We start from the raw sequence: 23,417 nt of genomic DNA on the forward strand, positions 1-23,417 counted from the left end.
CAACAAATTCCTTGTGCATTTCTCTAAAAACTCGAAGATGTCTTTCTTATCACTCTACGCTGTGGACTTTGGAGGGTGTTCGTTTCGTGTGTAGAGGAGCTTGTCTAGCCTGTTGCACCAAGGACAAGTTCTTTTTCCTTGGCAAGTGGGTCATCAATACAGGCTCGGGACTCAACTCTTGGCGACGACTTGGTTATGCTAATCGCCTCCAAATGTGTTTCCTCCTCTTCAAAAGTTTATATAACAGTGTGGGGGAAGAGGAGGAAGCATTGGTATCTTACCCTCTAGAGGGAGGGTTATCACTTCATTCACAATGACCTTTAAGTTAGATAGAGGCTTGTTGAGGTCAGGTCATCAAGTCGTCAGGGAGAGGTAGATTTGATGGGTGATGTGGATGGTGACGAAAGGATGATAGGCGACACAAAGGTTGTTGCCTGGAAGAGGTTTTGGGTGAAATAGTTGATGGAGGATGTGTGGAAGTTTAGAGAGGCAACGTTTGGATTTTTGGAAGAGAAGAGATTTGGTGGCGAGGGAAAGAAGGAGGAAGTTGGTGGCGGGGAGGAGGAGGGAACTATTGTCAACATTGTCATTATTATCGTGAAAAATAACACCAATAAGTGTCATGATCTTCCTCTCTTCTCACTCACTCATTCATTCTCCCTTCTCATTCTCTCTATCCTCATATTTTTTTTCATTGTAACTTTATCTAGGAACAAAATCGTTGACCATGTGTTCTAGGGTCACTATTTATCAATAGTCGAAAATGTCTCACCAGATTGTTGTAAGAATTTGCCACCAGTGTATTAGGTGAATATTAAGAATTGTTTGGTGGATTTCTATTGAAGTTTTATTTTATGTAAGAGAGTTGTCTTCAATTAAATTATCCATTTGATTTAAGAATTCATTTAGACTTTGGTTGGAATTGTAGCTACTACCTATCCAACTAGGTTAAGAATGTTGGATGATGTTTGATACGAATAGCTAAGTTAATTTTGATTAAATTTAGCGTGCATTTGTAATTTGAATATTTGCCAATTAGTATCTTTATTTAAAAAAAAATGCTTTCGCCACTATTTTTACCAATTTAAAAAACCTTTTAATTTTCTTTTTCAAAGTAAGCCATAAAATTTGCTTATTTGCTTTTCAGCCCTTCCTTCGATCTTGCCACTGGCCCAGCCGTTTGGACTCCGAAAGCTCAAAACCTCGAGGCACCAACAGCTGAAATCGGTCATCAGATGAAGCAACCGAGAGACAAAATGTTTAGGGTTTAAGGGTTTTAACTCTTAAGCATCAACCATCTTCTCTACATTGCTTCTCACTCTACACCTTCCATTTTCTTTTCACTTAGCTTCTATCACATTGGTCTCAGCATATACACCATGTACGGCGACCCCCAACAGTTTCAGCAGCAGCATCAGCAGCCGCCGAATCAGCATCCTCTTGGCGGGGATTTCTCAAGAGGCCCTCCCCCGCCAGGGCCACCCATGATGAGGCAGCCATCTGCTTCTTCAACTACACTTGCTCCCGATTTTCAACAGCACCATCATCCTCGCCATCCCTCTGGCCCTGCTCCTCCTCCTTACGAAGGTGAAAAACTCTCTTTTCTGTTATCTAGTTTCTGACATCGCGAGTTTTTTCTGCAACCCAAGTCGTTTTGGACTTTGGGTTGGTTGCTGGGATTTCTGGGGGTGTTGTTAACTTTGTCAATGGGGCATTGGGATGTGTATTTTGCACCGAGAGTGTAAAATTGTTGGTAGTTCCTTTCTTTGTATCGTCAGTCATTTTCCCAGAAGGGAGCAAGTGTTTCCAATCTTGAATTATTTAGATAAGAGGTTTATTGCAGCAAAAACCTTTGAGAAAGTCTGAGCGCAATGAAATGATTCGTCCATGCTCAATTTAGCACATGCTGATAGTTCTTGTTGGTTTCTGGGTTTATCTCTTATTTGAAACATGATTTCTTTTATCGAGGTGGGTTGACCTTGATCCACATGCCCTCTCAATTATTCGCTTCTTTGTAGTCTTTAAATTCCCCATTAAGTTCTACAGTATAATTTCCATGGAGCTGTATTTTTTTTCTTAAAGTGAGAAGAGAGGGGTCTCGCTGGTGTCCAGGTATTTGTCTTCCCTAGCTCTTCAACAATTTAGGCTGAAGAACTAGTTGTTTGCATATGTAGATGTTGATGGAGATTGGGTGAATTTGGTGAAAAGATTACCCAAGGATCAAACCATATTTATCAATTAAGGAGGAGAATTTAGGAAGGTTTTGAGTAGGGGATAGCTGTTAATGCATCAAGCAAGTCTTTTGACTAGAGTTTTTCTTTGCCGAGTTTTGGGAAAGTACTACCAGGTCTTGAATTATATCACCTTCAGAAAGGACTTCTTCAGGCACTGAATTGAGAGCCAAACTACCATCTTCATTGCTACTTACACTAACAATGGAATCATCATCTTATACTTCTTGTGTCTGGGAAACTTTTGTAGAGGAGGCAAGAGGTACTTATTTGATGAACTTTACCTTTGAGTCTGGAAAGGAGATAATAGTTTTAGATGGAATGTGAGGGGGAGGATGGAGATTAGTGGACTAAGTACCTCCCTTTTTAGATGCTAAAGATGGAACTTACAAAATAACACATCTTTCTTCTAAATCATCCAGATTAAATCCATCTTCCTTGAAGAGGCCATCAAAGCACTTAAGAGACTCAAGGATGACACCTCTCGCCAATAACTTAAGGGACGATGTTTTCTCTCTGGAGAAGTGATTTGGAAAAGGTTTCAATAATTTCTTGAATTTTTAGGAGGATAGGAAGGCTTTAGACATACATGGGAAGAGAAAAAGTCATTTTTCCCCTTTAAGTTGAAGGAAATTAGAAAAGCAGTTTTTGGGAGTGACAAGTGTAAGTCCTTGAGGTGGAAAGTGTTTTTAAAGAATTTTTGGAGAGAGGTATCTTGAAGTGTTCTTTAGCGAAAACCCTTGTTTGCCTCATTCTTAAGAAGGAGAATTCCAATAGGGTCGAGGATGTGGATGTTAGACCTATTCCTCCTCGATTCGCCTTTTGGGTTGAATGGGCCTCTTTTGTGGATGGCGTGAGTGTGTGCAACTCAGGTCATGTGGGGAAGGTGGAACAACAGGGTATTTAGGTAAGTGGAGAGAGACCCTTGGGAGATTTTGATGTATACCAAATATGAGAATTTTATTAATGTTTAAAAGTTGTGAATACAAGAAGACAAGTACTCTATTTATAATAGAAAGGCAAACTAGTCCTAATCCTAACTAATAAAAGAAACTAATTCTAATCCTAATTAATAAAAGAAACCACTCCTAATACACCAAAGAAACTAATCGTAATCCTAATTAATAATTGAAACTAATGCTAATATCGTTATCCTAATTAATAAAAAAAACTAATCCTAATCCTAATAGACGAAGGACTTGACCATAATACCCTATTCCTACTACATCATTCTATCCCTAAAAGAAAAAAAACTCATCCTCGAGTTTTAAAACGAAAATGAAGGTACAAAAAAAAAGTAAGCTACTTGACTGGAAACATCTTGGAACATTCAACATAAAAAACATCTATCTTCATGATCAAGTCAATGAATCCAAGAACTAATTTGTTAAAATCCTTTATTGTAAAATGAATATGCATAATCTTAAGAAAATTAGGAAAAACCCATTTTGTAAGAGAAGAAAATCCAATTGGGGACTGGTTTTTGCACTTCATTAAATTTGTGTATGGGGCCAATGGACTTCAATAAAAGGGAATCAAATCCTAATTCAAACTGGATTTGTGTTTGTGTTTTTGGCAGAAACGAAATACATGGGTCATGGGTCTTACAAGTAGGATCTGAAAAAAGGGTAATAATTGTGCAACACCAAATGGGTTGCCAAAAAGCGTAGTCGTCTTCTTCTCCATTGTGTACTCTTGCAAATGGGTTGCCAAAATGCTTTTGAGGATCTTCTTCATCAACCACATGATTTTCTTCTTTCTTTCCCACAAGCGATGTGTCTTTCATCTTCTTGGTTGGATTTTTTGGTTTGGTCACCTCTGCCTTGTTGACGAAATACCCAAAAGTTTTTTATTCAAGACATGTCATCTCCCCCGTTGTTTTGTAGTCGACTGTAATTAGGTTTTCAAGTTTCTCCAAATGAATTTGCCCATGGGTATTTTCTTCTTCTACCTCTCCAACGGCTTTGATTTCAACATATCTATTTTTTGAAATTGAGTTTATGTTGTAGTGAAATTTGTTCAAATTAATTGCAGACAACATAAGTTCGTCAATTCTTGGTGTCAATTTTCCTTCCGATTTGGGTTACTCAAGCTCCACTTTGAAAATAGTTTCAGTCTTCATTCACACAGATGATTTCTTCATTTTGTTTATTTTTTCTTCCTCATCCGGTTCAAGATGTGCAATCTCGCACTGATTTTATTTTTCTTTGGTGACTTTTGTTTCGACTCGTAGAATTTTAGAGACATCTTCCGTTTTTGAATTTTTGTGTGGGTTTCCCGATTTTTTTGTTTATCACTCACATCTTTGCAACAAATTTCTTGAATTACATTTTTTTAAGTTCTTGTAAATGTTCTGAAAATTGCCCCACGTTTTGAACTATCTCTCCCAACAAATGTTGGATTTTCTTGACTTCCTTCTCATTCTTCAAAAACTTCACGATTGATGTACAAATTGGGTGTTCTTGAATAATCTTCTTCATCATAGTTGTTGTAGGACTGATTCTTGAATTTTCTTGCATGTTTTAGTCTTTCTTGGTTGTTCTCTATTATAATTTTTGTCCCAAATTGTAGTTCTATAAAATTCCATTCTTGCAAAATCTTGACACATCCTTTTTTTTCTTTTTGGAATTTTATGGGTTTCCCCTTGCTAGATGTGTGTTGTTCGGCAACGAGCACAACTCACAAAACTCCCTCTTGTAATAGGTGTCACAAAGAGTTTCTCGGTCTTTCACCGATGACAAACAATGTTGACCCGGATGGCTGCTCTGATACTAAAATATGTATATATGTATACCAAATATGAAAATTTTATTAATGTTCAAAAGTTGTGAATTCAAGTAGACAAGTAATCTATTTATAATTGAAAAGCAAACTGATCCTAATTCTAATTAATAAAAGAAACTAATTCTAATCCTGATTAATAAAAAAAATTATTTCTAATTTTAATAAACCAAAGAAACTAATTCTAATCCTAATGAACATAAGAAAGTAATCCTAATATCCTAATCCTAATTAATAAAAGAAACTAATCCCAATCCTAATAGATTAAGGATTTGACCATAATACCCTATTCCTACAATATCAGATTTGGTCCCTTGTTCGTTTCCATGTCTCTTTGTGGATCAAAAAACTTATTGTATTCCGGATAAAAGAATTTGGTCATTGGAAGTAAGTGGAGTCTTCTCTATTAAATCTCTTGTTAATCATTTGTCCTTCACGTCCCCATATACAATCTATTGGAGAAGGGTCTTTGGAAATCTAAAAGTGCATGGAGAGTGCCTATCACTATATGGATTATGCTGTTTGGAAACTTAAATTGTGCTACCGTCATGCAAAGGAAGCTTCCCTCTAACTGCCTTTCACCTCACATTTGTCCACTGTGTTTTGGGTAACCAGGTATACTTACAACATTTGCTTTTTGAATGTGTTTATGTTAAAAAATGTTGGTCTCGTTTGCTTCTACTTTTTAATCTTTGTTAGGGGTGTACATAAGTCGGGTTGGGCCGGGTTGAGGGAAAAATATGGACCAACCCAAATTGTCGAGGTTGGCAAAAAATGAACCCTACCGGTTCAATGTGCAAAGGCAACCCAACACAACCCAACCCAAAAAATTCGGGTTGGGCCGGGTTGGGTTGGCGGGTTGGTCTTTTTCTTTTCTCTCTCTAATCTCTCCATATTTGCTTAGTGGGAGTGCCAGTGGAGTGGGATGAAAAACTAATGTATTAGGGAAATGGGTCATGTGAAGCATGAAGGGAAGAGAAATGGGCCAGCAAAACATGAAGGTAAGGGAAATGGGTCGATTGAAGCATGAAGTAGGGAAGAAGGATAATGGGCCGGCTAAAGCATGAAGGCCAAATATATTATGGTTATATATATATATTATAACCGGGTTGGGTTGGGTCAACCCGACCCCTTAACTACCCAACCCGGTAACCCGGCTCAAATTTTTATTTTTAAAATTTTTTAACCCAACCCAATCCAACACAAAATTTAATCCAACCCAACCCTTACGGTTTGGGTTGGGTAATCCGGGTTGGTCGTGTTACCGGTTTTTTTGAACACCCCTAATCTTTGTTAGGTTTTTGGCTGTTAATTTTGGAGCAATGTCCTGCAGCTTTTGGTTGGGCCATCCCCTAAGAAGAGGCCTAATTGCTTTGGAGCAATGCGGCTAAAACCTTGCTAGTTGAATTATGGTTTGAAAGAACCAACAAGTTTTCCATGATAAAGCTTCCCTTTGTTAGATTGTTTTGAGTTTGCTTGATTAATCGCCTCTTCTTGGTGCACACGTTCAAGAACCTTTGAAGATTACTCAACCCACAAACTAAATCTGAATTGGCGGGCTTTCATCTCTCCTTTTTTTAAAAGCAGTTCTCGTTTGGTGGCTTATGTTTTCTTCTTGCCGTGTACATTGTATTTTTGGCTTGCTTGATTGCTTCTAGTCTTGATCTTGCTTCTCTTGTAATAGTTGTTGAAATTCGGATATTGGTTATTTTGGTTGTGTTATTTTGTTCATTTCTCAATTTTGGGCATGATATGGGTGCTAAGAGTGTGTCAACCTAGTTGAGATGTCTAGGTGCACCTCCTGACGCTAGACATGTTCTTTGTACCTTATGACTTCGTCTCTTTTCAGTTTTCATTAATTCAATGAAAAGTGCTTTTCCTTTTCAATATATATATATATATATGCACACGAATTATCTCTCTTGATTGGAATCCCTTCTTGTAGAGGGAGTTCCCTCTTCTTTTGTGCCCGTGTACTCTTTCATTTTTTCTCAATGAAAGATGTTCTTATAAAAAAAAATGGAAGGGGTTTCGGGCTTACTAGTCTCATCACATCACTAATGTTTATAAGGTTTTAGCCACGGTCCTTGCAAATCGTTTAGGGAAATGCACCCTTCAACTATCACTGAGGCGCAAGGAGCTTTTATAGCAAGGAGACAAATACTTTGGGAATGTTTGTATGATTGAATGCTTGATGGGTTTGAGAGTTTTTCCTTCCGTGGTAAAGGGAAAGTTCTATGAAGATATGCTACCTGGTCTCTCTTGTGGTGCATTCGGAAAGAAAGGAATTGTTGAATTTTTGAAGATTATATGCTTCTTTGATTCTTTTTGGGCTTTTGTTCAACATACAATCTCTTGGTGGTGCACAAATGACAACATTTCTTCTCTGTAATTATAGCCTTTTGATGATTTTTTAACAATTGGAACTCTTGTTTATTAGTGCTTTAGAGGGCTCTTCTCACCCTCTTGGCCCTAGGCTAGTATTTAAAGCCATTCCCTCTCATGAATGAATTTTGGATGTTATTTTGTTGACATTCTCTCTCACCAACTTGTCTTCTCCAGTATAGCTTCTCTTTTGATTTCATGGCAATTTAAGACCTTCAAGTGATGGATGTAACATTTCTCCTGATTACAAATCTAGTGTTTTTGAAGCATTACTTTAATGTGTTATACATGTTGTCCTTTAAAGTGTCACTGTGTGAGGTGAATTGAAGCACATCTGTTCTTGAAGGGCTTAAGTGCAAAACAAAAAACAAAAAGGGCCTTTTGCTGTGAGGACATGATTGAGAACATAAATAAAATTTTTATGCAAAATATATCACCATGAATAATAACTAATAAGATAATGATAAATTTCTGAAATTAGAGTTTTGCAAGAGATTGAAGAGAGAAATGAGCATTTTCTTAAGAATATTTCTTAGTTTCTTTATGAAAGGCCTACTGGTGTGAGGTGCATGTCTCACTGGGCCTTAAGATAGCCGCACTCTAGAATATGCTTGGGGTGGGACCATTGCCTTTTATTATTTTTTCTTGGAAATTTCTTTGACACTTTCTAACAAGTCAAAGATGTATTTATTGCAGCCCATAGTGATAGTTTTGCTGCCAAAAGAATGAGAAAGCTGACTCAAAGGAGGGCAGTAGATTATACCAGTACAGTAGTGCGATACATGCAGGTACTGCTTGTGTATGGACTTTACAAATCTTGTCTTCTGACATGGCTCTTGTTCACTGTTTTATTCAATTTCTTGCCTTTAGCAGCTGAGGTTTTTATTGAAAAGATTGTCAATGCATCTTGGCAAATTGGAGTGGTTTACATGTGGTTCTATCTCTGTCGATGGCTAGTCAAATCGATGGAGACAGAGGTCGAACAAGTACGGCTACGGTTTAATAGTATAAAACCTTAGAGCTTTGATACAGTGATAATCTTATATAATATGTTGAATACATAATAGCCTATTACATTGGTGAATAAATAGAGACCAAAATACTCATAGAGGAAAAAATACAAATAGGAGCAAAAGTAAATTCATAAACCCAATAAACCCTACTTTCAGAGACTCGTTAAAAGAAGTGGGTGCTGTATTTGCTCACAATGACTCTATGCCACTACGTCTTAGGCTTTTGTAAGTAGCACCACAAACACTTGCCCAACAACTTCTTGTTTTGATGGTAATACTCGAAATTGTGCTCTTTAAACTATTTGTTAACTAACAAAATGTGATTTACACTCTTCATAAAAAAAAAAATTCATACTCGAGTTATGAAGTAATCAAGCTGCTCCTTTCGATGGTTTGAAAAAACTTCCACCAGATATATTTGATCGGTTATAATGTAAGACCTCCTATCATTCATACATATGAGAGAAGGGTAAAAAATGGGGGAAGTAGCTGAGAAAAGGACTTAGATCAGTGGAGACCATCGAGTGAGGGTTTATGAAGGGTTTTGCTGGGATCATTTTGGGGTGTGAAGAACTTGGAGCTTGAGAAAGCTTGTGGAGAGAATGCTTTGCAGAGAATCAATCACTCGATGGTCCCCACTGATCTAAAGTAATCCACAATCAATCAAAAATAATTTATAAATAGCTATCAAATTAAGATTAAACTGAAGCAGCTAGTAATTAAAAAAATAGAAGGAAGTAAGCTATTAACAAAGGATGTAACCTCCTTAAAACAAAAGAAAAGGACTGTCCACCAATTGAAGGTGCAAAAGGTGAAATCTCTTCTTCCCACTAGGAACCCCTCCACACAACCCTTTTCCACACTAGTAGGGACTGATCTGCTAAGAATATAAACCACTAAATTGAAGAGAAAGCGGTGAGAGAGTCACCCCACTTAAGGCCTCTGCAAGCAAGAATCGTAGCACAGAATGTTATCTGAAAAAGTAAATCCTCATATGATTGAAGGCTTTCTCAAAGCTGATCTTAAAGATGATACCTACCCGATCTTCTTTTCTATAGTTCTCATTCTTCAATGCTCATTGGTAACACTTGGTCAAAGATCTGCTTACATATTATGAAAGGCCCTTAGGACTCTGAGATTGTGCTGGGAAGGACCATGATTATCAAAGAAAATGAAACAATCACACCAACTACTTTTACAATTGTTTGTCTTAGATCACCAATTGACCCAACTAGTGGGTAAGAGTAAATTTAATTATGTATCACCAACACACTCCCCCTCGAAAACCCAACAAGTGAAATTCAATAATAAATGAGGAGGAAACAACAATATGGGGGCTTGAGCATGGGACCTCCTGCTCTGATACCATCTTAAATCACCAATTGACTCAAAAGCTTAAGCTTGTGAGTAAGGTAAATTTAATTATATATCACCAACTGTTTGATTCACAATATAATCTTTTCTGCAGTTAAATTGAAAAAAAAAAAAGCATTAGACTTATACAGTTGGCTTTTGTGAGAACGTAATGTCGTATAAGTTTAATTATTATAGTATGATAATATGATCAGTATACTTCTTAGGAAATAAAATTTCTTTTTGTGCTTCACTTCTCCCAATGTGATTTTGTGGGATGGTTACTGTGCTTTTGTTTTAATTTTAAAATTTTTTTCTTAATGTAATTTTTTATCAAAAAAAAAAAAAAAAAAAAAAGAAAAGAAAAAGAAAAAGAAAATTCCTGATTTCTATTTTGGTTATGCACTTTATGATCTGTTAATTGATCTGCAGCTTCGTATGTGGCAACGAGATTCGAAGGATAGGACTGTGTTGCAATCAACTCCAGCTGCAGCTATTGATGTCAGTGATATTCTTAGTTTATTGAAAAAAGAAATTCTGAACTAAATCATTGTTGATATCATTTTTGCTCACTTGTTCCGTAAACTTGTACTAGGCACTAGTGTAATTGTTTTTCTACACGTTTATTTTCTGAGAGAAGTAACTTTCCTTTTAATAGCCTTTATCTTACCTGAATTCTTGATGCAGATGCTGCCTCCAGCTGCCTATTCAGATAATCCATCTACAAGCTTTGCCGCAAAGTTTGTCCATACATCAATCAACAAAAATCGTTGCTCAATTAATAGGGTGCTGGTAAGTTGAACTTTTCTTAGTTGGGTTAAGAAAGAATATAATTTCATTTCCTCGATAAAACTTGTGAGGGGAGAAGGCAAGAGACTTAACCTTGTTACACCTATTCATGTGTAGGAGGTTATAGATAGGTGATTTTTTACCATTCCATTTATTATCCATGTTAGTTAGTTAGCATGAAATTTCAAGTCCTATGTTAATCTGCAACTTACATTATGGGCTTTGCTTTACAAAATCATAGATCTGGAAATTGAATAGAGTAGAAGTTACATTACATCAAAGGTTCGTCATAATATCCTCACCATTTCATGAGAAAGAGAATGTTTTCTGGCATCCGGGACTTTCCTCCATCTCATTAGCGTTTAATATTTCGTGTTTTCTCTTCTTCCAAAGTGGACTCCTACAGGGAGACGTCTGATTACAGGCTCACAAAGTGGTGAATTTACCCTTTGGAATGGACAGTCGTTCAATTTTGAAATGATTCTTCAGGTATATGGATCCCATAATTAATTAATGAAATTGCATAAAAGTGAATGATAAATGACTGCTGGAACATCTTCATTGGCAGGCTCATGATCAAGCAATTCGGTCTATGGTATGGAGCCATAACGACAACTGGATGGTCTCTGGTGATGATGGGGGATCAATAAAGTAATTCTTTCTCGATAAGTTGGATGTTTTATGTGGACTTTTTCACAATTTCACGACCATTTATAATGTTTGGTGTAGAATGAATTTGTTGAGCAAATGGTCATTTTCATATTTGACATTTTTCTTGTAGGTATTGGCAAAATAACATGAATAATGTGAAGGCAAATAAATCAGCTCATAAAGAATCAGTTCGGGACTTGAGGTAGTAACTAATAGCCTTTTCTTAAATATCTTCTTCTCGCATAATACTCTTTCGATGGATAAATTTTCTTGAATAACAATGTATACTGACAAAAACAGGACATGTTATAGGGTGAAAATGGCAACTTACAGACAAATAAACAGTCTTGTACTATGGTGGTAGAAGGCTTAGATTGTCAAGGCTCTGGTGGTAGGGGCAGAATTTTATGGAAATGTGCCACCTGCTTCTTACTTTGGCCTTATCGAATGAAAGAAATATCAGAATATTTACGATAAAAGCGCTTTCTTTAATTCTTTTTGGATGGTTATGATGGAATTCCAGATATTCCCACTTATCGATAGATAAAAGATGAAGGATATTCGATATTACTAAGATGAAATTTGCAGAAAATAATACAGAACACTCTTACCGAATTGGTTATGAGCCAATTCGATGGACTCCTTTCCCTCTCCTGCTATCCTCTCTTTCAAGAATAAAACAGTAGGATACTTTACCACCAAAAACTAAAACTAAAAGCTGCCTGTTCTCTCTTTCTCTCCCTTATTTATATTCACTCCCCACGCCCAGTGGTCCCTCTTGTATCATGCGTCGCTCCACTCATTTGTGGTGCCCACCTACAGTTGGTTACATAACTAACTCCCTCTCCTGCTTCTCTTTCCTATTCTTTCTCCTACTGTATTGGTGTATGATGGGTGGTCTAACAGGTTATTCGTCATACAGTCTCTTGGTGGTGTACGAATTATACCAAATTATTTTGTAATTATGGTCTTTCCATGTTTTTTTAACAAATGGAAGGCTCCCATTAGGAAACCTTATCTTCCCTTATGATCTAGAGCTCTTATCATTTCACTCTCTCCGCGTAGAATAGATATTTGGTACAAATGTAAATTTAAAGAGGCATACATTCTTCTATTCCATTGGTTGATTACAATGAGCTTGTTTTGAACAGCTTCTGTAGGACGGATTTGAAATTTTGTTCCTGCTCTGATGATACCACTGTCAAAGTTTGGGACTTTGCTCGATGCCAAGAAGAGCGTTCTTTGTCTGGTAATGTGCTTTGCATTTTTTTTAAATCAGTAGATTTTTTGATGGTTAACATCATAATGTCTACTTCTGTATCTAGCAGATCATGTTTTGTAGCAATGATTGGCTAGGTGTATTTAGACATTTTTTGATTGTTTATCTCAAGATCTACTTTTTAAATTTTCTTTCTGTTGCTAGGTCAACGGAAAGTTCTCTTTTTCTTTTTCTTTTCTTTTGATAAGAAACAATTACATTGATGTATGAAATTTGCAAAAAGAGGCCAAAGCCCAATCCAAAGGTGTTACAGAAGATTTCTCCAGTTGGTCAAAAGAGAAGATAGATTGTGTGAACTATAGAAAGACTTGCATTTGCACCATATCATAGCTATATAGATAATGTTTTCAGAAAAGCTATCAAAAGAGGTTCCCTTACCTTTATTGCATGATATCCATAAGAAAACACAAATCAAATGCATCCAAATATTCTTCTTTACTGGGTTAATGTAAAGTCGTTTGCAGATGTGATTCGATAACGCTGCATGCTCATCAAGTTAGATCTTTGTTCGCTTTTAGTTGTTTGTCTTCAAGATGCATGTATTTTGTATTTGTTTGTTGAGAATCTTTGAAGTAACCCAGATTCTCTGTTTTGAACTCAGGCAGGCCATGGGTGGGATGTGAAAAGTGTTGATTGGCACCCCACAAAGTCTCTACTAGTTTCAGGTTTCTGCCTTGTTTTAGGAAACTTTTTCCATATCTTTCCGTGAGTGATCTTGAAAATATTTATTGTTCTGGTTGAAAATTTATCAGGTGGAAAAGACAACCTCGTAAAGCTTTGGGATGCAAAAACCGGGAAAGAGCTTTGTTCATTGTGAGCAAAATAATTGATTAAAATTTTACTCTATTTTAAAAAATAAATATTAATGCTGGACTAATTTGTGAGAAACGATGATTGTGTTTTCAGTCATGGTCATAAAAATACAGTATTATGTGTCAAATGGAATCAAAATGGTAATTGGGTGCTGACTGCTTCAAAGGATCAAATCATCAAGGTAATTAACTTCTCCAACTGGAGATATTGATCTAATTTATTGATATCATGACTTCCTGACTCTCTTTCGTTTATGTAGTCTTAATTAGTTTTTCTTTTGCAGCTTTATGACATCAGGGCCATGAAAGAACTTGAGTCCTTTCGTGGGCATAGAAAGGATGTGACTGGTAATTGATAACATTTTGTAGAATGTTTGTTCTATTTGATGGGGACAGTTTTTAAATTGACCATCTACGGTTTACTTCGTTTTTAAGTAGGACATTTTCTTTCTTTTGTTTCACTTGGCTTCCCCGGCCCTTCATTTATGTACTTTTGTTCATTTAATTAATTGATCAACATGCAGTTATAACGAAAATGTTGTGTCCACTTTGTGTTTGGGGCGTATTAAAGGTTTTCCTTATCATTTGCGGCTCATCAAGTAGAACATCTAAGGCGAGGGTTGTTCATGAGTTTTGGAACTCACATTTTTTTTTTCATATTACTTTATTTTAAGAACCTGCGGTACATATTAGGAAGAGGGGAAAAAGGCTAAAACAAAAAAACCTGAGGGCTGGGGGAAGATAGCTCCTCCGCCTAACAAAAAGAACTACACACGAAGAGCCCTCCAATCAAGGACTAACAAAGAGGGAGAGGGAAATTATTAAAGGATCAGCTATAGCTATGGGCACCAATTTAAAGCATTTAGCTGTACAAAACCCCAGAAAGGATCAAACGAGGTAGTCTTATCATCAAAAATCCTATTCTGTTCCAACTCCAAGCTCCATTAAAGGGTTCTAAATAACAATACCCAACGAACAAACATTTCCAAACTTGACTTCTAACAACAAACAAAAGTTGAAACTTGGGTGACATGGAGCTTTGAAGCGGAAGGGACTTGTAAATAAACTCACGTTAGGATTGGTTTGCAAACTGCCAATGATGAAGCCTTCCCATAAATTGAGCCAAGCTGTCCTGAATTAAAGGAAGATCACCGAAGAATGAACACTAGAGCTTTTTAGTTTTGATGAAAATTGAGAATAGAGGCAGCTCTACTGATTACATGGATTAAGATCAAGGCCAGATTCAAAACCATCAATATCATTGAAGCGCCAATCCAAAAAAGTGTCACCAAAACCTGATGTTTTCCACAAAAGAACCATAAGCCAGGACAAAACAAAAACAAAAGTCTAACCTTTGATCACCACAGGACATTGAAACCAGTGCTCAACCAAAAGTAATACCACAATCTTCAACTAATGAAATCAAATTCTAAGGATTTTCTTTCTTATCAATAGGAGTGGATAATGATTCTTTAGCCTTTCCAATCAACTGCTTTTCCTCTGTTTGAAACAGGTGATGAAAATCTTTGCCAAAGACATCAAATGTTTCTTCCTCTTCTTGATTCTCCTTTGATTCTGATCTTTCTAATTCTTTACTCACTAGAACTTGCAATTGAAGCTCCATCCAAGGGGAAGGTTTCTTTTCGAAATCCATCCCCCAAAGCCTTTCAAATCTTTATTTTCGAAGATTTGGGCATGCAGGATTTTAGATTCGAGTGGGCTCTTTTTGAGAAGAGGTGTTAAGATCTTACATTTAGTTTTTGTTTGTTTTGCTTTTCTTTGTTCATCTTGAATTGTTAATTAGGGCTTCTCGAGAGTTGGTTTGCTATTGGCTTAGCTTGTTCTCTTGGTTTAAATATTTTGGGTTGGTCCTTCTTGTTCCTTGTAATCTTGTTGTGTTTCGACTATTACTTTGAGAAGGCTGGCAACTTCTCCCTATAGACACAAGGAAATAACAAGTAAAAACAGCAAGAAAAACACACCAAAATAACCCAGCACCTTTGAGAAGGCTGGCAACTTCTCCCTATAGACACAACACCTTTGAGTAGTCTTTCTATAATAAGACCTAGCCTCACCAATCCCTAAAAACATTCTATTTATGAATCTCATCATTTGTGGACCCCACCGACATAATTTTTCTTTCCAGCTCTCTCCTAGGTCTGTCTCCTGTGTAATTATTTTCTTGCCCTTCCTTTTCTATTGATGAATGATCGGAGGTCTTACATAATGATATTATCAATGCAAATTATCACAACCATAACCTTGCCATTTCTTGTATGTTTATAGAACATAGTATGATCGGCTTGACTTTGACTAAATCCATAGCTTGTGACTGTTTTTTCATAACGTTCAACCTAGGCTGTAGGAATCTATTTGAGACCATATAATGAATTCTCTAACTTGAACACTTTGTTAATTCTGAGATCTACCTCAAATCCAAGTGGCAAGTCCATAAATACCTCTTCTTCAAGATCCTCATTGAGAAAGACATTCTTAACATCCACTTGATAAAGAGGCCAATCAAAATTAACGACAATAGATAGCAAAATTCTGATTGAATTAATTTTAGCAACTGGAGCAAATGTTTCTTGATAATCAACTCCGTAGGTTTGAGTAAACTCCTTATCAACCAATCTAGCTTTGTACCTTTCAATACTACCATCAATTTACATTTTATAGTGAACACTCACTTGCATCCAACTGTTTTCTTGGCTTTAGGTAGTTCAACTATATCCCATATGCAATTTTGTTTCGGTGCATTCATCTCTTCCATTACTGCCAATTTCCAATTCAAATAATTTAGGGCCTCTTGTATATTCCTTGGAACAAACAGGTTGGCTATTTTGGATTTGAAGGGACTGTCAGACAATTTGTGATAAGAAAGATAGTTTGCAATTGGATCTTTGGCACATTGACTGGTACCTTTCCTATGAGCAATTGGAATGTCAAGTTCAAATACATCATGTAAATAATTATGAGAAGGAGAACTAGGAAAATTATGAGAAGTATTGGGAGAATTATGAGAAAGAGAATGTACGTTACTTGGATTTGCATAAGCATTCAACAGAGAATTAGATTGGATATCCTGTGATAGATCAACTGTCTGTTCTCAATTACTTTGAGGCAAGTTTCTTTTAGTATAAACCCAACGTTCAGGTTTGTGTTTCTTCTGAGAATTGTGAAAGTGGTTGATTTACTATTCCTCTTGAGTGATTTAGTATTAAATTTATCTTCACTCACTAGTTTAAGCTTTTGGATTAATCGGTGATATAAGATGGTATTAGAGCAGGTGGTTCAAGAAGGTCTTGTGTTCAAACCACTGTATAGTTTTTTCCTCTCCAATTAAAGTTGATTTTCACTTGGGGTGCATTCTTCATATTTCTAGCCCACAAGTAAGATGGAGTATTGAGTAATGGAATATTAAATTTACCTTCACCTACTAGGTTAGGTTTTTGGGTCAATCGGTGATTTAAAACCTCTTTTGTCCTGAAAGTTTCTAAGCATTCCTAAAATGAAATGCTCAGTTGCACGGCTCCCAATGGAATGCAAATGCAAATATAATATCGTCCTCCTGAGGCTAGCCAAGCAACACATCTCAAAATCCATCCAAACGAGGCTCTGGACTTAGAAAAGAGACCACCTTCCTTCAATTCTTCAAATCCCTCCTCCTGCGTGGCAGAAAATGGTTGTGTTATCAGAATACTAAAAGGGAGAAATAAGTCAGCTTAAAGCATCTTCCAAAAGTGTAAAGAGAAAAGGGGAGAGAGGGTTGCCTTGCCTCAAACCCGTTCTAGGCAAAATTTTACCACGGTAGGTTAACAAGGGGTGTAACATAAATTATGAGTAACAACCATATTATAGGTCAATTTTAATCCTCAGATCTAAGCTAGAAAACCATTCATGGCCCCACCAATAAATTAACCGCAATTCAGTGTCCAGTATTGGCCAGAAATTATTTAAGTCCGTCACAAAAGCACCTTCAAGAATGTCTACACATTTTGCCACAGATAAATTGAAAAAAAGTGGAGGCTATTAGTCTCATCACATGTGAAGTTTAGCATCCAATTTGGTAAAATTGAAGTTTAAGCTTAAATATACCGTACTTAGCTAATATAAGGATAAAAAGAAATACTTCCGTTTATTTTATTCTTAAGGTTTGTTCTAATATTAAGGTTTTTTTCCTTCTTATTTTATCTGTAAGGTAAATACTTATATGAAGGTGATTTTTTTTGCAGCATTGGCCTGGCATCCTTTCCATGAAGAGTATTTTGTTAGTGGGAGTTTTGATGGCTCTATCTTTCATTGGCTTGTTGGGTATGTTTGTGTTTTGGTTGAATATTCAATTTCTTGTATCTAATCTATATATTTTATGGTTGGGAATAATTTTGTTTTGGCTTTGGAAGGAAAAGGGATCTGTATTTGAAAAAAGTCTATTATGGGACAAAGCGTTCTAAGGAAGGGTGCCCTTTTCCTCATTCCTTTTTCCTGGTTGTTCATGTTCTTAGCTGTGACTACAGAATGGTGATAATAGTGTTGTTGACGGTTTTCAGATTTCACATGGGTAGCATAATAATTCATCTTTCTCATGTAATGTTTACTGATGATACAACTATGTCTTTGATAGGATTCCTTATTTCTTTTGAACACGCATCTTAAAGATAGTTGCATTGTCGGATCAATTCTTCAGATAATGTTGCATTTCTTGTGATTTAATCTTGATTGGTGTTTTAATTCAATGCATGACTACAATGATTGATGAAAGGTCATCAATCTCATTTCATTAGATGATTCTCTTGTTCACAGACATGAAACTCCTCAGATTGAAATTACAAACGCACATGACAATAGCGTGTGGGACCTTGCTTGGCATCCCATTGGTTATCTTCTTTGCAGGTACGGATAATTTTGTATTTTGTGCTCTGTATCTGTGCCTCTCTACTTGTATTAATTTTGCTGGAATGATTTAAAAGTTTTGCATCCTATTACTGTATATTGAAAAAGAGGTCTCTACCCTTTCTTAGCTCTTTCGTATAGAATAGAATTGTTTTCTCATCTTGCAAGTCGAGCAGTTTGTTATTCATTTCAATTTCTCAAACAACCCTACAATGTACTCACTCTGAAAGGTGGGCTTTCTTAATCAAATTTTCCCCAAATGCGGGACTTTTTTCCAAGGTTAAGTAACTTTTCACACAGAATAGTTTTATTATCACCCCATAATGCAACTTTCCAGTGTAGCTCCTTTTTGTGAAATTTTTTTCCTAATATTTTAATGTCATTCTTTTCTCAATGAAAGTTTGTTATTCATTAAAAACAAAAAGGAAAAAAAAAAAAAAAATCACGCTAAGCTGTATTTATAGAAATCTCAGAAACTTGTGTAAACATTCAATTCTTTTTAGTGTTGAGAGCTACAATACGAACTAAGGGAAAGGGCAAGGAAGCCTGGGTAAGCCGTAAGCCTGCATGTTCTATTTCTATAAAAGTTGATAAGCTATGTAATATGACGTATCGCAAAAGGGATGATGACGAAGGCTCTCCACCACAGAATTACATTCTCTTGGCCGAGCATGCTAAAGTCAAATGTCCGGAAAAATAACTCCAAACTGAGCAAGTGTAATCAGTTAATCACAACTCTAGAGGAGATGATCAAAATCTTCAGCTACAGCTCTAGAGGGATTCAACACTGTCAGTCTATCAAGTTGGATAAGTTTCTCATAACTCTATTTAGGGTATGAGTCTTCTGTGAAAGACACGACATAGAAAGAATTTGATCTTCTTGGGAATTTTAGTCTTCGACAACGAGGAGAGATGGAAAGGAGGGATTCACTGGATAACAAAATAAACTCCCAAATGTGGGATGGACAGAAGCCACAATGACTTTTTGCAGAGGATAATGAGCTCCCAGGATCATGGAATAAATATTGCATGGTTTTTTGAGTCTTATTATACTTGAAGCCTTACAACTGGCTGCTTATGGCTTAGTTAAATAGCCAATGAGTACGAAGTATTCAAATGCAAACATGGAAAATGACTGTTACCATGATGAATGACTACTAAAGCCATTAAGTAGACAATAAATTCAATATATCAGCATAGCGTCCAAACTTTGTTTGTTTTTCTGGTACATTGTTCTGTTCTGAGGTATGTCGATTAGTGCCTTTTTATTGGCTACTCTTGAGTAGTGAGGTATATATGTGTGCTTTTGCTTGTAAAGTTTTGTGATTTTTTATCGTTTATATGCTAATGCTTGCTATTTTCTGTAAGCATGGGTTGTTTTGGAAGCATTGGTTTGGTAGGTTCTGACGAAGGATCTTTCCTTTTGCAGTGGTAGCAATGATCACACAACCAAATTTTGGTGTAGAAATAGGCCAGGAGACACTGCTCGTGATAAGTTTAGCACGGGTAAGCTCTGCACGTGAAACAGGATGGTGCAATGTTTTGATTAGTACATACTGTGTATAGTGCATAAGTAATCTAGCATTTGCACAATTTTCGTTAATGAGAGAATTGATTACATGGAAATGCCATCTGTTTTGACTTGGCATGTAATTTTATTAGGTTACAGTGAGCAAAATCCCGCTGGTTCTGCTCGTGTGACTGGTAACTTTGTGGTACCTGATGGACCTACTACCCCCGGACCATTTCCACCTGGGCTGGCTCGGAATGAGGGAACCATTCCTGGCATTGGAGTTGCAATGCCCTTATCTGATACTGCTGCAATGGGAGAACATAAGCAGCCACATCAAATTTCATTGCCAGTGGGGGCTCCTCCCCTCCCACCTGGTCCCCACCCTTCTCTTCTTGCTGCCAATCAGCAGCATTCTTTTCAACAGAATCCTCAGCAGTTCATGCAACAACAGCAGCAACAGCAGCAACAGCAGCAGCAGCAATCACAACACCACCAGACTCAGCAAATGGCTCCAGTGCCCATGCAACCTCAAAATTTGCCTCAGTTACAGCCTCCATCGCATTTTCCTTTGCTCCCGCACCCAAATTTACCTCGACCACCCCAAATGCCAGCACTGAATATGCCTTCACAACCTGGATCATTGCCTTCATCAGGACCTGCCTCGGGGCCCCTGCCTATGCCTGGTCCAATGGTATAAACATTTTCTACTTTTTCTTTTTATTTAATTTTTTGTTTTCCTATTATGGGAGTTTCTAAATCAAATGAGATTAGTTTAATTATATTATTTGATGACATATCTTAACTGTCATCTTAAAATTATAAATAATTTCTCATGCGCTCAATTTTAAAATCAAAGTTTTTAAATCCATTATACATCTCTATTTTTCTCTTTTTTTGTTGGCCCATGGTTTCTGTTGTCTCTTTCTAGATGGGTTTTCCCCTTAGTTCTTGTATTCCTCTCTTGTATTTTCAATTTTGTATTCTCTCTTGGATATTTCGAAATTATTTCTTATTCAAAAAATTGTTTGTTTTTTCTTAAACCATAATCAGAATAAATTGAAGAGGCATAGGCAAAGAGGTAGAGCTACTACAAAATTTCTAACTTTTGTACAAAGTGTAAAATAGAATTTTTTTTAATTATCTCGCAAGTCAGAATGCCAAACTTGCTGCAAACAATTCTTCCTATATTTCAATCATAAGATCTAAAGAAACTTTGAGATTGCACTACAAGATACACTAGGACTATAACCCTTGTTAAAAAATTAAAAAGAATATGTACATTGATTTGCAAGCATGAACTTTGGTTAATTGAAAAAGAATATATTGTTTTGCCAAATGTGCCAATTAACTAGACCGATGCTCAGAGTTGCTTCATGCCATAAGTAAACTCGAATCCACAGAATCAATCAGACATGGAAATTGTCTTTGAGAAGATGTATGGAATCTCTGGATGGAATGACACTTTTTCAATTCCTTCTTCGCCTATGCCTACTTCCCTTTCTTTTGAACGCCTGATGAATTTTACTATATGCTTATAGGGGATGCAAGGATCTATGAATCAAATGGTTCCTCCCATGCCACAAAACCATTATATGGGCATGAATCCAATGCACTCTGGACCTATGCCTACCAGTGGTGCTCCACCTTCTGTCCAAGGTTTTCAGAATAATTTACCAAATATGCAGGGCCCATCAAATGCTTCTGGAGCACCAATGTACCCACAGGGTGGTGGATTCAATCGGGGACAGGCTGGGCAAATGCCAATGACGCCAGGGTTCAATCCGTACCAGGTAAGATTATAACAGTTTTGTTGTTATCTCTAGCATCATCTTCTGACTATCAGTTTTCCCATTATAGAGACTGAATTGCAAATATGATTTAACATTGAACCTTGAGGCTGTTAAATCACATTTGCATTCTTGTCCACACTACAACCAAAATCTAGGCTGTATTGATTTACTTCGCCCTGATGGGGGTTCAAATGGGATATTTCTATTCTACAATTGTTATCAAAGCTAGTAGTGAATACAAGTTTCAACCATGTAGAATAGGATTAATTGAAAGGTTAAAATATACAGAGATGGTGGATGGATGAGTTTTGTTTTCTCTTTTCGATATTACTGGCTTTTCTAGCAAGAAGCTGAACCCGATCAAGTTTGATAGTGCACAAATATTTCAATGCTTAAATGGGTGTTCATATGCATCAATGTTCTTTTGTTATGTTGATGTTCTTAGAACTTTGCTTATTAAGCCACAAGGTTTTTTGACTGCTTTGCTTTCTTTATCCCAGTTTGGCGGTCAACCTGGGATGCCTCCACCGCAACCACCAGGCCCTCCGCCTCACACCCAGACGCCTCAGTAATCCATCAACCATCATTGTGCACTGTAGAGAAGGCACTTTCCTTTTCCTATGCTGTATTTCTTTCCAAACATCCATAGAGGTTGCTGTGAAGTTGTGTTTTAGAGGTCTTAGAGTATTTGGTGTTGACACATAGAGAAACATGAGCTTCTCCCCCTTCCCCTCCCTCCTTTAGATTTTAGATTTCACTTTTATTCTTTTTACTTTAGTTGATGTAACATCTTAATGATTGGTTTTTGTGACAAAATCGTAGAACCAATCAACTGACGACAATATTTTGTCGTGTATTTTTGGTTTGTACTTTATTTGAAAGCTTCATGGTTAAAATTTTATATATTTAGATGAAGAAACCTGGTTGGGACTTATTGAGCTAGCAGATCAATTTCAGCTACCGTCATCAAGAGATTGTAGGGAAGTGGTTTCCCTTTCCCTTTTAAATATTCAAAATTATGAGTTGATTACATAAATAAATGATTATAAAAAAAGAGAAATTTTAACATATAGAAAAAATACCAAACTATTTTTAGAAAAAAAAAAAAAGAACACGGCAACACCAATAGACTTCACTTCTGCCTTTATTAATGATAGTTTTGTATCTGTTTCTACAACTAATAAACTTCAGTCTGTTTATATGAGTAACTATGTAGCTGAATATAAAAATTTTTGTTATAATTTATAAGTGGTTTGTTCAAATTTTCTAAATGGTTTTCAATATTTAGAAGACCAAAATAATAAAGAAAACATTTTAATATTTTGGGCTGCAAAATAAATTACCACAGGGGCTAATAAGATGATTAGCAAATTTTAAAGATTGAATTTAAAAAGTAGCAAAAACATTTCAAAATTAGTTAAATAGCAAAACAAAATTTGATATTACTAATTACCAAAAGGACAAAAATATCGCAATAAATATTTAAAACTCATTAACCTGAAAATTCCAAACCAAAAAAGATTTACTAGGATTTAGTTGGATCAAGAGATTTGTTTATCTGTCCTTTTTGTTCATGAATTTACAAAATCAAACAAGGTTACAGAAAATACATTATATAAACTTGACTCAAGGAAAGAAAGTATAAGCTTACACTCAAGGAAAGAAAGTACAAACACGTATACGTAGCATATAATATACATAAATACACACAACACATTACCCCTTATTAATATATATTTAAACATGAATCACAAAACAATTACACCATATTATTCAGTATCCAGTTTGCATTGATGGAAGGAATTTAATATGTAAAAGCGTAGTGAAACACAACTATTTGGCATCCTATTGAGACATTAATTTTCTAATTCTTTTAAATAGAATATCTCTTTTATGAAGTTTTCTTTTTTCTTTCTTCTAGTTGTGT

General features: G+C 36.2%; 1 protein-coding gene across 1 annotated transcript; it reads left to right on the forward strand.

Moving 5' to 3' along the window:
- Positions 1 to 1,218: 1,218 nt before the first annotated feature.
- LOC101211088 (flowering time control protein FY) lies at positions 1,219 to 22,424 on the forward strand. The gene is made up of 18 exons (XM_004140243.3): positions 1,219 to 1,587; positions 8,094 to 8,185; positions 10,196 to 10,264; positions 10,451 to 10,555; positions 10,946 to 11,041; positions 11,121 to 11,203; positions 11,334 to 11,405; positions 12,355 to 12,452; positions 13,088 to 13,147; positions 13,235 to 13,295; positions 13,389 to 13,476; positions 13,579 to 13,642; positions 17,530 to 17,608; positions 18,098 to 18,187; positions 19,617 to 19,693; positions 19,850 to 20,391; positions 21,239 to 21,490; positions 21,991 to 22,424. The coding sequence occupies exons 1-18, from the start codon at positions 1,380 to 1,382 to the stop codon at positions 22,060 to 22,062; spliced, it is 2,208 nt and encodes a 735-aa protein (XP_004140291.2). The 5' UTR covers positions 1,219 to 1,379; the 3' UTR covers positions 22,063 to 22,424.
- Positions 22,425 to 23,417: the final 993 nt, after the last annotated feature.

This window comes from Cucumis sativus, chromosome 5 (assembly GCF_000004075.3).
Source record: "Cucumis sativus cultivar 9930 chromosome 5, Cucumber_9930_V3, whole genome shotgun sequence".
NCBI classification, from domain to species: domain Eukaryota; kingdom Viridiplantae; phylum Streptophyta; class Magnoliopsida; order Cucurbitales; family Cucurbitaceae; genus Cucumis; species Cucumis sativus.